The sequence below is a fragment of the Corvus brachyrhynchos genome, unplaced genomic scaffold (assembly GCF_000691975.1).
Source record: "Corvus brachyrhynchos isolate BGI_N302 unplaced genomic scaffold, ASM69197v1 scaffold266, whole genome shotgun sequence".
In the NCBI taxonomy this organism is placed as follows: domain Eukaryota; kingdom Metazoa; phylum Chordata; class Aves; order Passeriformes; family Corvidae; genus Corvus; species Corvus brachyrhynchos.
Genome location: NW_008238633.1, coordinates 1212494 through 1227675, shown reverse-complemented (window position 1 = coordinate 1227675; position 15182 = coordinate 1212494). Strand labels below are relative to the sequence as shown.

Sequence of the window (15182 nt, the reverse complement as noted above, 5' to 3'; positions counted from 1 at the left end):
ATCATGCTGGAGGAGTGCAGTCTCATTCATCAGCCAGCAACATTCAGGCTGATTTCCCTCACAAATGATAATTTTTTACCTTTAACACTAAGTAATTAAGACTTCACAAAAATAAAATAAATAAACCCTCAGTCATTGTATACTACTGTGCCTCCAACCTCATACCTTTGTTCATTTTTTGCTAATTCTTATTCGCAGATTAATTTAAAAATCCATTCACTTACACAAGTGAGACAATCTGAGATGCTGCTCTTAGACTGAGGTCCATGACAGGGAAGTATTTTGCTGGAAAAGGTTTTTTTGAGTCATCCAGAACTCTGACATAAGCCTTAACTGTTTTTCCAATCTCCACCTGAAACAGACATATCCAGTCATTTTGCATTCAAACCACTCTTACTTATTAGCATAAATGTTTTCATTTTATTTTGTATTACACTTGTAACAGGGTAGTGGAGATAGAGCCCCAAGGTTAGATTAGCACTGATTTTAAAGACTAATCCCTGCCAGCTAGAGTTAGTGTCAAATGAAATGAATGAATTCAGGTCCTTCAGCTGGCAAGGGCATAATTAAAACATCCAGAAATATCAACACTTATTTTGTTTAAGACGCACCCAAGCTGGCAAGTGGAACGAGCTGGACTTTTTACTGTTCAGTTTTAAAATGTGACATATGGAAAATGACCTTGGGGCAAAACCCACTCCTGCAAGAATTGCTCACATGCACTTTAAACAGGAGGAAATGTAAATGAGCGTGTCCATATAAATTATGGATTAACATTGCTGGGTAAATGCAAAAGTTGAGATTGCTGCCACACAGAACATGAACAGATACCTGATACTCTGGGACACTTATAACCTAAAGGGGTAAATTTGGGAGGGAGAAACAGAGACACAGGGAGATCGTGGCTGTTTCTCTGTTGTAGCATCTTGTCCATGTCCCACCTCTGTGTTCAGGACCAGCACAGGGAGCCAGGGCAGGCTGGATCAGCTCCTAATGCTGCTTCAAAGGCACTGACCTTGTCAACAACTCGCACATACAGTTCCTGGATATCAGACACATGAATTTCAGCTTCAGCTGGGGCAGGGAAAGCCAGACACAAGTCATGAATCATTACAGTCACTGATCCTGGGAGCTGAGGCTGCACCTGCAACATCAAAAGAAAACTGCATTATAGCACTTACTTTGTCTGTTGTTCACAGGGTAAAATTTGTATCACTTTCAGGGCAGAAGAAGTTGGATGCAGAAATCTCCAAGCTTAAGACACAGAGAATTCTTCCACCAGAATAAAAATCAAGCTGTAAAATGTATGTAAAAAGTATCATACTACTGAGCTAGTGCAAACAGCCCCCAGGCACCAAGTGAATTAACAGCTCTTCATCCAGAACAGTCTGGCATCCTGTTACTCTCCTGCCATCAGGAGAAAAAACACAAATCATTTAGAGCAACCAAACTTTTCTTAGTACAGTGAAAAACAGAGTGATAAGGAAAAAAAAAAAAATCAAGAACAAAGATTATGCCTATAAAGCACTGATATTGCTTCCTGCAAGATTTTTACTCTACTGTTACTGCTTTTCACCTGAATGAGCAGCCAAAACCTGGTGGTAGATCCTGACAAGTAAGAGGACAATTGACAGATCAGGTATTTCTTTAATACAACTATTATTCCATTAACTTTTAAGAAAGAGAACGTTACACTTCCTAATGGACATAGCACTTCTTAAGGGACAGAAAACAAAACAATGAAGAAAGAGAGCTCTGCTCACAAACACAAGCCCTCAGAACTAAGCACCCATCCCAGAGTCCCCTCTCCCAAGGCCATGCACCTACGCCTCGCTCAAACCAGCTCTGCAGTTCTCCTGCAACTGCCTGACCTTGGCACAGAGCTCAGGGACAGTCCCAGCTGTTCTCTTCCCTTCACAGCACTGAAGCTGGGTGTCCTGCTCTGTGCTCTCGACTCTGAGCAAGGGGAGCTGCCAGGCCCCCCAGTGCAAAGGAGCTCAGTGAACTCTCAGCACTGCTCGGCAGCACTACAGGAGCCAGCAGCAGAGCAGTGGGAAGAGCTGACATTTTGTTCTTTGAGGGCACCACTCTTACTTCTGCCTCAAAATAGAAAGGGATGTGAAGTTTTAACAAAGGTCAGCTTCCAGAACAGCAGCAGTTCCCAGAGAGGGTGGCTAATACAGGGGCTGGGCAGCAGAGCAGGGGATGTGGCCAGGGGAGGGAGCTGGAATGGAGCTCAGCTGGGCTGGGAGCCCAGAGAAAGGAAAGGAACACAGGGAAAAGGGCAAGCAGGGCTACTGCAACTTTTAAAACTCTCCCTGCCCCAGCCACCTCTGCTGTTCTCCTCTCCCTCCTCTCAGGTGTCCAGTGGCTCCCAGTATCCAGGAATACTGCACTGGTGAACACACTTTGCTCCTCCCCTGCTACCACCACACCCAGAGAAGTTGCTGTGTCAAAACCAGAGGGAGAGGGACAGATTTTATCCCTGGCAGCCCCAGGGAAAAGCCTGGGAATCACTGCTCCAGGTAACTTGAATTTAGTTTCTCAGAAGAGTTCACTGCCAACTCATCTCTGTCCCTTGGCTGCACTGGTACCTGCCAGGGCAGCAGCCTGACACGGGGCCTGCTGACTTCCCAGGCCCTTCTGCTGCTGCCATGGGAAAACCCAGGGCTGGCACTGGATTTACCCCAAACACAGCACACAGGGCTAATGAACTCGCCAAGTCTGTGGGGGGGGCTGCATTTTTTAAAAATACGTGAAAAGTGGAGTTTTCTCTCCTTTAATCTGACAGACAGTTAAATCTCCTTCTACACTTCACAAAGCCTATCTTGCTGTCACTGCTCCACTCCTGAGTTCCAGACGAGAGCGCTGAATTTATCTCATGTACATCAGTTAAACCCATCAGGGAAACCTGACTAAAAAACTATTAAGAGTTTAAACAGTGTACAATGTACAAAAAAACCCCTCATCTCTTCTACTTTTTCCTCACCTCTGTGCCTAGTTGGAAAATATATTCCCACCTCACACTTGCAACAATTAGAGACAACCAAAATGTTTCACAAATTCTTTTGATATTCTAATTTCCACCTTAATTATCATTATTTCACAACTTTATCAGCATTACTTCTTAAAAGATAAATCTGTAAATTATACATTTATAAAAACCACTCTTTAAAGCAACTTGTTTCATTTCCAATTGTTGCCTGATGAAAGCAGCAATGCAAACATACAGCTTTATTGTTGTTCACTGCAGAATGCATTTCAGATCTGCATTCGTTTCATATTTCTGCAGCTGAAGCTGCAGAACAATAACCTGGTTGCCAAAAAGGTGTAAAATCACAGAATACTGCACTCACCAAAGCAATGCCTTGAGTCTCCTCATGTGTCACTCTTACAATATTTGGTACACTGGTATTAATGAAAAAATATCCAGAACCTTGTTGGATGAGAAGATCTGCCTGCAATACCAGAAAAGCATCCAAAATAAAGACTGTATCTTTCTAGTAAAGCTGGTCCCTCCTTACACATCTCCTATAATGTGTGCTCTTTTCCTCCCTGCAGCTGGAAAGTAGCAGAGTAAGTCCTTACCTGGACGTCAGGGTGGTTGTAAATGGAGAGCCCAGCAGGGCTCACTTTCACATCTTCCACGAGCATCAGTTCAATGGTGGCAGGCCCTGGGAGCAGAGCTTCCTGCTGCAAGGGACAATTTCAGCAGTCAGAGCAGAGAGGCAGAACGCTGCAAGCCTCCCGTGTGTGCCGGGAGGGCGCTTAAAGCAGCCGACCAAAGAGCCAGGGCACAAGTGCAGGTTAGGAGATGCCCACAAGATCCAGATGGCTCACTCAGACCTCCTGCACTGGGAAGGGCATCCTCAGGGCATGGGCTGTTCTGCAACCCTGGTCAAGCCAGAGGACAGGGCCCAGGCACTGCAGGATCAGCGAATGATGTCTGACAAGCATGGACAGGGTATTAACTCTGAGACAGAGTGATAAGGCAAACACACCAAGTTTTCTTCTACTTCTAACTCATCTTTTTGTGATTCTTCTTAGCAGGCCACCAAGAGAAATTCTTCCTTAAATGTAAGTACATGAACACTGGACCAGATGCAGGTTTAATCACTTGCTCATAACCACATTAGCTCAGAAAAGGAAAAAGGTTCTAGAGGAAATCACTACTCTGTACCCATTTCACCTAATTAGTAGAATTATTTCCTTGATGTAGAAAGGATGTCCCTAATGACATAACAGGGTGTTCCACTTAAACATGGAACAACGATCAAGACAATATCCCACCTACTAGATTTCTGTTTGTATTTCTGGCTGCAAGAAAGGAGAATGGGCAGATCTGAGAGCAGAACAGAGCAGCCCATTGCTGATGTACTTGAAAAAAGCTGCCAAGTTACCTCATTTAAAAAAACAACACAGGAGCCTCCAAAGTGCAGCAGAATTGGCATCTACAACTACCAAAGAGTCCTCCCAAACTTAAACACAGAGAATAGAACTTAAGAGAACTCCAGTACCATTTTACACAGATGTACCCCACTCTGAAAAACAATAAACACCTCTGAATTCAAGGCAAAGTTTGGAGCATTCACTTTTCTAATTATTTCTAAAAGAAAGAAAGAATATTGAATATTGGACTAACAAAGCAGAGCACAGTAAATTACAAAATGATTGCAGAACATCAAGTCTCCATATTACAACTCAATTTTTTAAGAAACCTCACAGAAAAGTCAAGAACCAAGTGGCAAAAGAGATCAACTCTCAAAGAATTTACTAAGCAGATGACAAACCTGGGCCCTGCTGAGAGGAACCTGGCCCACAGGGTATTTCACATTACTGGTGCCCATCTGGTACCTGCTTTGAGTTAAATACTGTAACCTCTCACTGCGTATTTTACTCTGCCTCAACTCTGTTTTCAAGGTACTGCACATAGCCCAAACCCACTTAAATCTTGCTTAGCAGAGTTAAACAGAAATTCAATTTTTAAGAGTCAGTTATTGCATATGCCAGGTTATTCCACAGGCTGAAACCTGCCCTAATATTCAGTTCAAAAAAGTGACATAAACTGAAAACTGCCATCTGTTTCCACCTGCCCTCTTTGTTCATCATCACTACCTTTTGCTGTTTTTCTTCCCTAGGCTGAGTATCTACAAACTAAATATTTCAGAGTGGCTAATGACTTGTAAAATGAGAGCCTGGGCTTATGGCTGGCACTGTACAGTGGAGGAGTCTCTCAGGAAAAAAGAGAGCATTAGTCAGAGCCCAGACTAACATATGGTCCATATGAGGAATCAGTCAGCTTTTGCTCTGCTCATGCAGAACTTTCCCACCCAGCTTTGCAGTGGCAATAATCCATTTGCTTTCCCCAGTGACAGCTGCACGAAGCACATGGCTGCTTTAGTGAAGGACAAGCAGCAGAGATTCACCGATTCATTAAAAAACCCTGTATTGGAACAAAACAACTGAAACACTTCTCTGTAATGCCCTTGCCCAGATGGTTAAAAAACTCCCAAAGACTTGGATATATTTGATATGGATAGCAGCACCTGGTGCAGAGGAAAGCAGCAAAAGCCATGAACCAGTATAAAACCACTGCTGTATGAAGCTGTCTCCAGATCCCACTGTGGAGCTGCCTTACTTGTACAGTGCTGTGCGTGGAGGAAATAAACCCATCCCAAGAGCACTGGGCGTTAGTCACAGGGAAATGGCAGAAACCCCGAGTGCTGTTACCGGTATTTTGGCTCTGGCTGCCTTCAGGTGGGGCTGCTGGAATCCAGTGGCAGTGGCAGAGATGGCAGCAGTTCCAAACTCACGGTCAACTACAACAGTTTGTAAGCCTAGAATACAACAAAGATGAAAAACGCACTGCTTAGCTCTTCTAGGATCATTCTCATCAGACAACAGTTTTCTCTCTCAAGACAGGTTCTACACGTGGGACTTGGTTCCTTTTTTTCTCCTACCTTCAACAGCACACGCTAAAAAAAATGCACACTGATGTTAAGCTGAAGTATGACTGCAGATTACAGTAATCAGGCTCAGACATTACCAAACAGACCTTCAAACAATGAAATGCTTATTTAAACCCACTCGTACCGTGCATTTTCTTCTGACCATTCCTCTCTTCCTTCAGAGTCAGCTCCATCGGCAGCTCTGGCTCAATACGAGCAATGGCCTTTTTTGTTGATTCCCACACAACACTAAGAGAGCTGAAGTTGTCAAATTTCCTGCCTTGCTGGTCATAGGCAGCCAAATCCAGCACTGGATTGCGGTAATTGGAAACAGGAACCTGAAAAAGAAGGAATATTTTGAACTGAACAGATACAAGAGGATTTTTTACTCATTAAAGAAATATATGCTGAGTTCCGTGAGGTTTGTTATAACATCAGTACACAAGGAATGTTCATTAAAATGAAGTCATTAAGCTGTACTCCAACAGCCCTGAGATTCTCTCAGCTGGCCAGAGCATGGTGCTGGTTACACCAAGTGGGTCCAATCCCTGTATGGGCCATTCAGAGAGGGACTTGATGATCCTTGTGGGTCCCTTCCAACCCAGAACATTCTGCAAACCTGTGAACTCTAAGGGGGTTTTCCTGGAGCATGGGTTTGGTTGTTTTTTAGCCAGTGAACTATCTTCAAACAAACAAACCAACCCCTCCCCCCTCAAACCAGCAACAACAAAATGGAACCACAGCTCAACAAAATTGTTTTTAGAATTCAAACAAATAATGACAAACACTGCTGTTTGTCAAAGCTCATAATTCTGGTGTTGTTCTTGTGAAGTGCATTAGCAACAGCTGTGCACCAAGGCAGGCTTAACTGACACATCGTGGAGCCAGGAAAGCAGGTGAGCTCTGAAGTGGCTAATAATACACAAAAATCTCCTTCTCCTCCTGCTATTACATAGCAGCTATTTAAAATGATTCATCAGCTCAACCAGAGTTTTAGGGAAGGAGGATGACTTTTACATTTGCCTGGGAATATTAACATGACAAAACGTGGTTTACTCAGCAGCCAACATGTGACAGCTCTCATTAGGATAGAGATGAAATATGGAATAAAAACAGAATAGTGAAGTTCTTTTTGCCTGATCATCTACACATATACATTGTCCATTTACTGCAGGACCCTCCCTGACCAAGCCTGCCCTGTGCAGGAGCTCCCAACGGAACCAGTGTGGCCACAGCTCCAGTTCCTGCTCCTCTTGCAGCAGCTCAGACACTTGGTTTTGCACGTGGAGCTCCCAACACTGATTTTTCAGCTGTAAGAACACCTCCTTTTCTGTCACTTCCCAGGCTTACCACTTGCTTGTTCTGTTGGAGCAAAGGGCAGGAGAGATCAAGCTGAGGGCTGCCATAAACAGGAATCAAAGTCAGCCGGGAAGGGACAGCACACACGAACTTCACCACAGCAGGTTCAGCCACTGGGAAAGGGTTGGTCACTGTGGGGCTGTTCCCAACTGTTAAGGTAACAACCTGAAAACAGCAAATGAGGAAAGAGTCGAGTTCAGGAATGCTGTATTTCCACAGGTCTCAGTTACACTGATATCAGAATGAAAAGCAAAAATACAGTTCTTGGGGATTTACAGCACTGTTAAGACACAGGAAGGTGTAAAAGGGGGAACATATTTCAAGAACAATTCTTTATCACTATGAAAGTACTGTTCCTGGGAACTCTTCCTTGGTGTTCATGTTCATTACTATCAAACTTGATTCAAACAGCAAATTTCTTGTAACTGAAAAAGGAAACAGCAGGTGTTCTTGCAGAGTGAGAATGGAACAGCCCAAAGGCAACATTTACAGTCACTTCACTGTGTTTAAAAACATTTCATCTTTTATTTTACATTCCTTTTTTAGCCTTCAGCAAAACCAAGTGGATCTAAAGCCAGAGAAGGCTGAGGCAGCTCTGGTCAGCTGCCTCATCCCCTCAGGCACTGGTGCTGGGCAGCCACGCAGGTGTGATGTGCTGGGGACAGCCAGCCATGCACAGACCTGCACATCAACACCAAGGCCTGCTCCTTTTGAGTCTGCACTTACAGAAACAGCTCCACTTTGCAAAGTGTCCACTGAGGAAATCAGTGGCAGCCCCACCAAAATGCTTAGGCCTTGCAGAATTGCAGGAGGAAAACATTAAATCAAAGCTAAAAGCTTCATGGGCTGGGGAGGGTGAACAGAGCAGGATAAATGACTCCTGCATGTTGGCAAGAACAAAACCAGGTGGAGAATGAGCACAGCCACACTCACCAGGGCTGCACAAACAGGAGAGCAGTCAATTCCTGTGGCTGCCATTTGTTCAAATAAACAGAATTACACTGGAAGGTAACGTGGTTAAGAGGAGCAGGTCAGACACAGCCGTCAGCTGCTGCAGGAACCCTCTGCTCTGATCCTGTTCATGCAAACTGAACCTGCACTCATCAGGATGTTCCATGCATCCCACAACATAAGGTTTCCATGGTTGGGGTTTATACTGCAATAAACCCATCATAAACCACTTTTTAACATAATGCTGCGAAATGCTCGCTCTAAAACCAGCATCACAACACATAAACAATGTACTTACCCAAGTTCTTTACTGGCTCATTATAAAAACATCCTGCTGTATAACAGGTATATGGCACCATAAATCTGTCTGGAGCCAGTTCTCAGCACCTGATGCAGGGCAACACAGATCCCTCCTGGCCCTTACCTGCTCTCCCAGGCTCCTGCACAGCACCCTAACCCAGTGCTGGTTGTTATTTCGAGGTGTGGGAGGCTCAACTAAAGACAGGACAATGCTCTCTGCATCCTCAGCAGCGACATTCCTGAAGAACTTGGAAGGTTCTTGGACCCATGGCCTCGGTCCTCCTTCAAACAACATATCCTTAGAGGAACCCAAAGTCACTAAAGCGATGGACAGTGGATCGATAGCCTGTAATCAATCAATCAATTAATTAAAAGTTAATAATCTTTTTACACAGTTTGGTTGTGCTCTGCAAAATAAACTTCCTGATGAATGAACAGCTCTACTGGTTACTTGGACTGGGCTGTGGTGTCTCCCATGCAGTGGTTTGTCAGCATATTTAGTGAAAAACAGAGCTGCACCAAAATCCACAAGGATTCTGTCCAGCTGGATTATATTCAAAGGAAGCCATGGATCCAAAGAAAAGTTTTAGCTGCATTCTAATCACATCTCTCTCATGAAGAATTACAGCAAAAGGGAGACCCTTAATATATTCTTCTGAGCACAGAGAGATAGTATTCTGCTACACTTTTAAAGGAAGTATTTTAAATGAATGAAATAATGTCAAGTTGTACTTTCACTTGACAGTGCTCTCTCCAGAACAGTTCTGTGTACGTAATTATTCTCCTACACAAGCTTTACTTCCAACCTCTCTAACAAATTCTGCACTGATGTGCATCCCTGGGACAGCCTGTGCTGTTTATCACCACAACAATTAACCTGACATTTAGAACACAAAAACCATTCATAGTTTGCATTTCACATCATCGTATTTTATCATTATAGCCACAAATTTGTAGGATTTGCACTAACATTTTTTCCATATTGGGGGAGAGCTATGCTCACACTTCAGCTCTGCAGAGTCAGTGCTAGGCCTCTGCAGACAAGGAAACAACGCAGCCTCTTCTGTATTCCCATCTACTGACCGTGGACTCAGCTTCTTTCTTCTTTTCTTCACTGAGTCAGCCAATGGTGGAACATAAACCCACCCACCTGGGTTTTTCAAACCTTACATGACCTGACATGACCTGCTCTCTGTCATGTAAAGGTGTCTGCGTGATGGATTGCTCCAGGAGCAGAGGAAACACACTCACTCTCAGTGGCAGGTAAGCGGCGATGGTGATGCTGGCACTGAGGCGCACGTGCCCATGGGTGTACACAACCACCAGCCTGGTGTACCCCTGAGCTTCAGCCTTCACTCTCACTCCACTGCAAAAATCGGCACTTGGCTTAAGTCTTCCTGTCAGATAAATTAAAAATATACAAGAGCTTATTTGGAAAGAAATGCTCAGGCATGTTCATCAAATTCAATATGGGTGTTTGAAGGGAGCCTGCCAGAAAGATGGAGAGAACTTTTTACACGGACATGTAAGGACAGTGCAAGGGGGAATGGCTTCAAACTGAAAGAGAAAAGGTTTAGATGGGATACTGGGAAGGAATTCTTGGCTGTGAGGGTGATGAGGCTCTGGCACAGGTTGTCCCATCCCTGGAAGCAGATACATCCTCAAAATAAAACCACTGGGATCCCCTCCCCCCTGAAGTCTGGCACTTCCGTGGGGATGCTGGACAGAGCCATGAAACAGTGATTTAAGGGAGAGCTGTGACTTGGTAACACCTCTTTAACTTCCAAACCAGGGAGGGGGTCAGAGCACCTTCGAGTGGGCTGAACACGCCGGGGTTCTCCACCTCCACCACGAGCTCCAGCTGTGAGCAGTCGCTCAGCGGGACCAGCTCGCCCCTCTCCAGGCCAGCCCGGCCGCTGATCCTCAGGGGCAGCTCCAGGACCTGCCCAACGTGTGCCTCCACCTGGCACGGAGTGAACTCCATGGCGCTGGGCTCGCTCACGTACACCTGATGGAGGAAGGAACAGGGACAGGCGTGTCTCAGTGCTCTTCTCCCATGCCAGCCCAAGGCCACAGCAGCTTGGGGAGCCCTCCTCTTACTGCTACTCCCGTTATTCTCCCTTCTGCTCTGCAGACTTCCAAGTGTGGACTAAGCTGTGTAGCAGCTCCAAGAGGTACCATCACCAGCTGGGACAGATTTAGCATCCATTAAGGAATCCACCCCAGACTGACCACAGATTCCATAACAATCACTATGATCAAAGCTTTTATTTGCAGTATCTTAACTACTTAATCTTCTGCAACTGGCTTCAGGATACCAAACCATATGGTACAGAGTTAAAGCTGTAATCTGTGTGGATTAACTACTCCTAAAACTACAGCTACTAAAACTTTTTCACTGAGGTCAGTAAACAGAACTCTGAAGAGCTATTCCACAAAGAAAGCAGCTCCTAACACAAGAACAAAGGCATTCAAAAATAACCTATTCAGGTTGTGCAATACACTGCTCTGAAAGCTCACATGGACAGAAGGCTTCTTTCTGTCTTCAGGCTTTGACTTATGTTTGAGGATAAGAAGTTTTAGCTGAAAAAATCCTCATTCCTGTGTCTCCTGCTGGTAACTGCTGCACTGCTAAAAAGCAGCATCCTGGGTTGTTCAGAGAATTACTGCAGAGCGAGTGTGTAAGCTAAATTCTGAACAGATTTTAATTCATGTCACACCCCTCCCTTTGGGGCCACTAGATGTATTGTTCCTGCATTTTCCTCACTCCACACCACACATTGACCACCATGACCTAAGAACAGGGGATGGTCTGCAGAGACACCACAAAATCCCTCTTGGGAGCTACGTTTTTCATTGCTATTTTCTCCTGATTTTCCTAAAACATTGCTTCTTCTTGGCCAGCTTAGGTATCTGGAATCAGTCTGCAGCACTGTGCTCACTTCAGTTACTTCTCCAGTCAGAAATTTCCTTGCACATCCTGATAACAACTGTCACCCTTTGATATCAAGGGAGAACACCCACCTATCGCCCTACAGAATGAATTTTTAGTTTGGCTTGTCTGCTTAGACAGCCAGGCCAGGAGTCAATTACCATTTTCTTCTTGCACTTAAAACTTCCAACAAGGAAAAAGCAATCAGGAAGGGGCAAAAATGGGAGTAAAGTTAATGCACTGGACAGAGTTTATTCCCTAAAGTACAAACTGAAACCAATCACTTAACCTGCCACAGGGCAGGCAGGGAAACCTCCTGGGAACGTTTTGAAAGGGGAATGCCCATGGCATTCTCAGCTCCTTCACTGTTTCCAAAAGCCATATTCAAGAGCCATCAGTGAAAAATAAATCTCTTACCTTCATTTCTCCATAATGCAACGGATTCCGAACGTCGAATGCCTGAATAACACTGACCCCAGCATCACTCCCAGTTGTCATTACCCCTTTGACTGTCACTGTAGCTACTGCCTGGTTGGAAGAGGACCAGCTGAAGTTGCCACTTCCACCCTGAGCCTGGAATACAGAGGGAAAATCTTTCAAACATTTAATCAAGTATATGGTTTTCACATTTCTTAGCTTTGGGTATCTTGCCTTTGGATATCTTGCATGAAAACCAGGAATGCACTGAGAATGGGAAATCCAAACAAAATAACACCTCAGAACTTTCAAATAAGCAAGGTGAGATAGGAGAGAGATGAGAAGATTGCTACCCTTCATTCATTTTAATTTCAGCTTCTTTCACACTTCAAAATAAATGTCGAAAGTTCCATCAGAGTGAAACAAGGGTGAACACTGGAGCAATTTTTTTATGTATATTGTTTTAATTTAACTTCCTCAGCATTTCCTTTAACCTGTTGCATAATTAAAAACGAACAAGGTGATAAATCTTGTCTAGAAGGACAGTGTGGAAAACAAACCAACCTAAATTATGCAGGAGCTTAGCCAGTAATTTTTACCACGAAAAGAGAATAAAAAGAAAATGAAGAGGAGGGTCATTTCCCTTCTTCCTTCCTCTGAGCACGTGCACAACCCGATTACAGAAGGACACAAATAAATAAATAGGTAGAGGTGTGTGACAGGAGATGCATGGGATGTGGTGAGAAAGGCTAAAAGAATGCAGGAGTTCAGCACATTTGTAAAGGTATTTTAGTTGAAACAGGGAGATGAGCAGAAAACATAAACGAGAAATGCCCAATTCTTAATAACTGTATGAAGTCTCATCTCCTTGCCATAAACCCCAGACACCTCACTACATTTTCTCTCTCTAGCAGCCAGTCTGCACTGAGGAGAGGAAGGGTAAAGCAGCTTCCCCTGCAGCCTGATCAGTCAGGGGAGCTCCACACTGCTGCCTGTGAGTGATGCCTCCCCAGAAACCAGGAGCCTCCACGTGCTCAACTTCACACAGCTGGCACTGCACCTCTCGTGCATGGACTGAAGGAAGGCAACAGAAACCACCTCATTAGCACAAATATGAACAAAGCAACCCCCAACAAACCAGACTGCTGACAAAGTAAATCCTGCCAGGCATCCTGGTACCATCTGGAGGGAGTTACTTTAGCTATAAACAGAATTTGGCTAGATCCAAAAATCCCTTTCAACTTGTTTTCAGAAAAAGTCTATTCACCCATTTGAAATAGGCTGACTGAAGCTATGGAGTGGGAGGTAAACACTGATGGAGAGGCAGGAACAACAGTTGAGCTGTGTGTGTGTTGTTGTCAACAACCACTGGTACTGTGGGATGGAGACACTGGAAGAAAGGTCTCAGTTTCAGCAAAATTTAAATCTTGGGAGAAAAAGTTTCTATGTTTTTATTGAAAAAAATCACAGTAAAGTAAGAATACGGACACAATTATTGTAGTATCATGAAGGAATGTTCTCTGGTGAGATACTTCATTATATATGCAAGATAAGGCAAGGTAAGAATAGAACCCAGAGAGGTAGGAAACAAAACCACATTTACTTTCCCTTACTGGGAAAACTCCAGCAGAATTATGATGAAGCACTGAAAATGCAGATTTGTACTAAGAATTTTTACCACACTGCTGGTGTGGTAAGGAATAGCATGAAGTAAACCAAACTAATCCCACAGAACAGACAAGTAGAGATGCAGGGGTTAACTCAATGGAGTTGCCTTTAGATTTACACTGGAGAATGCAGTTTAATTCCTATGAGATTGATTCTCTTCATGGAATCACTGAATCAGTAAGGTTGCAAAAGACTTCTGAGTTTATCAAGTCCACCACTGAACCATGTCCTCAGGTGCCACACCCCCATGTTTTTTGAGCACTTCCAGGGATGGTGACTCCACCAGGGCCCTGGGCAGCCTGTGTCAGCCCTTGACAACCCTTTCTGTGAATAAATTTTGTCTAATATCCACTCTAAACGTGAGGCTGTTTCCTCTCATCCTGTCCCTTGTTACCTGGGAGAAGACCCTGCCACCAAGTGCCCTGCTGCCTCTTTGGATACGGTTTCCTTAGGACAGATCCAAAACTGAGCACTACTTTATGCTAAAAGGGAGAGGTAGGAACTGTGCATCCAACACCCGAGTGCAGGGTCTCAGTATCACTGGCCTGGGATAGGAGCCTGGGCTGAGAAAGCACAACTTTCTTTTCCTTAGACTGGAGATACTGGATACTGAAGACAAACCATTTGCTTCATGAAGCATACGGAATAACTGACAGCTTGGGAGCAAAGACACACCTAAGAAACATGAAAAACATCCCTTCTGTAAATGAGCTGTGGCCTTTGCCTCCCTGGAACTTTATATTAGGAGCACGAGGTGTGTGGCGAGTGAAGAATACTGATGTCCAAGGCTGGCAGAGTGCTGCTAATTAATCTTGTCATGCCCTTTTTGCAGTCACTTCACACTCCCATTCGTATTTCCAACCCTTGCCAGCAAAGGGCAGCCTCTAATGACTGCTGTGGAGCTTTGCATATAGGATGCTTCCCAGAATTCCAAACCATGCATAGGTGCCTGGTGCACATGTGAGGGAGAGAGGAAGGGAAGACAAGAGAGAAAAGGCAGTGGGGTTTTTATGTTTGTTGGTTTCTTGGTGCTTTTTTAAAACTATGTATTAATTCCTATAACTAACATCCCATGAAGTTCCTCCAAATTACATTTTGGATGCCACCATGCCTGAAGTATCCAAAGTCAACCCCACTCCAGTGGTGTCAGGCCTCACTGTGCCTGCCTGAGCAACACTCCCTGCAGCTGGGTACTTCTTTGGCATACCTGGATGGTGTACTGGTAGACTCCTGCTTTTGGCTGCCAAGGAAACATCAGAATGCTGGGTAAAAGAAATATTGGAACATAGACCTCCACGTCCTGCTGGTTTCGCACTGGAACTGGTAAGGTATGAACACCTCCATCCTGCAAAGGGCAAGAGCACAGTGCTATAAATGGCACCACAGTGCTTCCCAGAGTTCATGTTTAGTCCTTACGTACGACAAGTCCTTGAAAACATCTCAGAGAGGAAGGAAAACTATTCAGGATCACTTACAAACAGAATTACGTGTGAGCAAACAGCTCCTGGCAGCAAGGTGTGCTACGGCACTCAATGAGTGCTCCTGTTATGGAGATCCAGGTGCCCACGCTCATTTAAAAGGCAAACACCACGAAGAAATACCCTCTT

At 44.4% G+C, this 15182-nt stretch overlaps 1 protein-coding gene across 1 annotated transcript in view; it reads right to left on the bottom strand.

The window, feature by feature from the left end:
• The window catches only part of NUP210 (nucleoporin 210), a 43917-nt gene that overhangs the window by 17763 nt on the left and 10972 nt on the right, over positions 1 to 15182 (bottom strand). Inside the window, exons 11-22 of the mRNA XM_017737286.1 lie at positions 14783 to 14920; positions 11908 to 12063; positions 10368 to 10566; positions 9810 to 9955; positions 8683 to 8904; positions 7299 to 7472; positions 6094 to 6286; positions 5731 to 5837; positions 3589 to 3693; positions 3357 to 3458; positions 1016 to 1144; positions 225 to 352 (exon numbers count right to left, since the gene is read on the bottom strand). Coding sequence (XP_017592775.1) covers positions 225 to 352; positions 1016 to 1144; positions 3357 to 3458; positions 3589 to 3693; positions 5731 to 5837; positions 6094 to 6286; positions 7299 to 7472; positions 8683 to 8904; positions 9810 to 9955; positions 10368 to 10566; positions 11908 to 12063; positions 14783 to 14920 — 1799 coding nt within the window. The remainder of the gene's footprint in view (positions 1 to 224; positions 353 to 1015; positions 1145 to 3356; positions 3459 to 3588; positions 3694 to 5730; positions 5838 to 6093; positions 6287 to 7298; positions 7473 to 8682; positions 8905 to 9809; positions 9956 to 10367; positions 10567 to 11907; positions 12064 to 14782; positions 14921 to 15182) is intronic.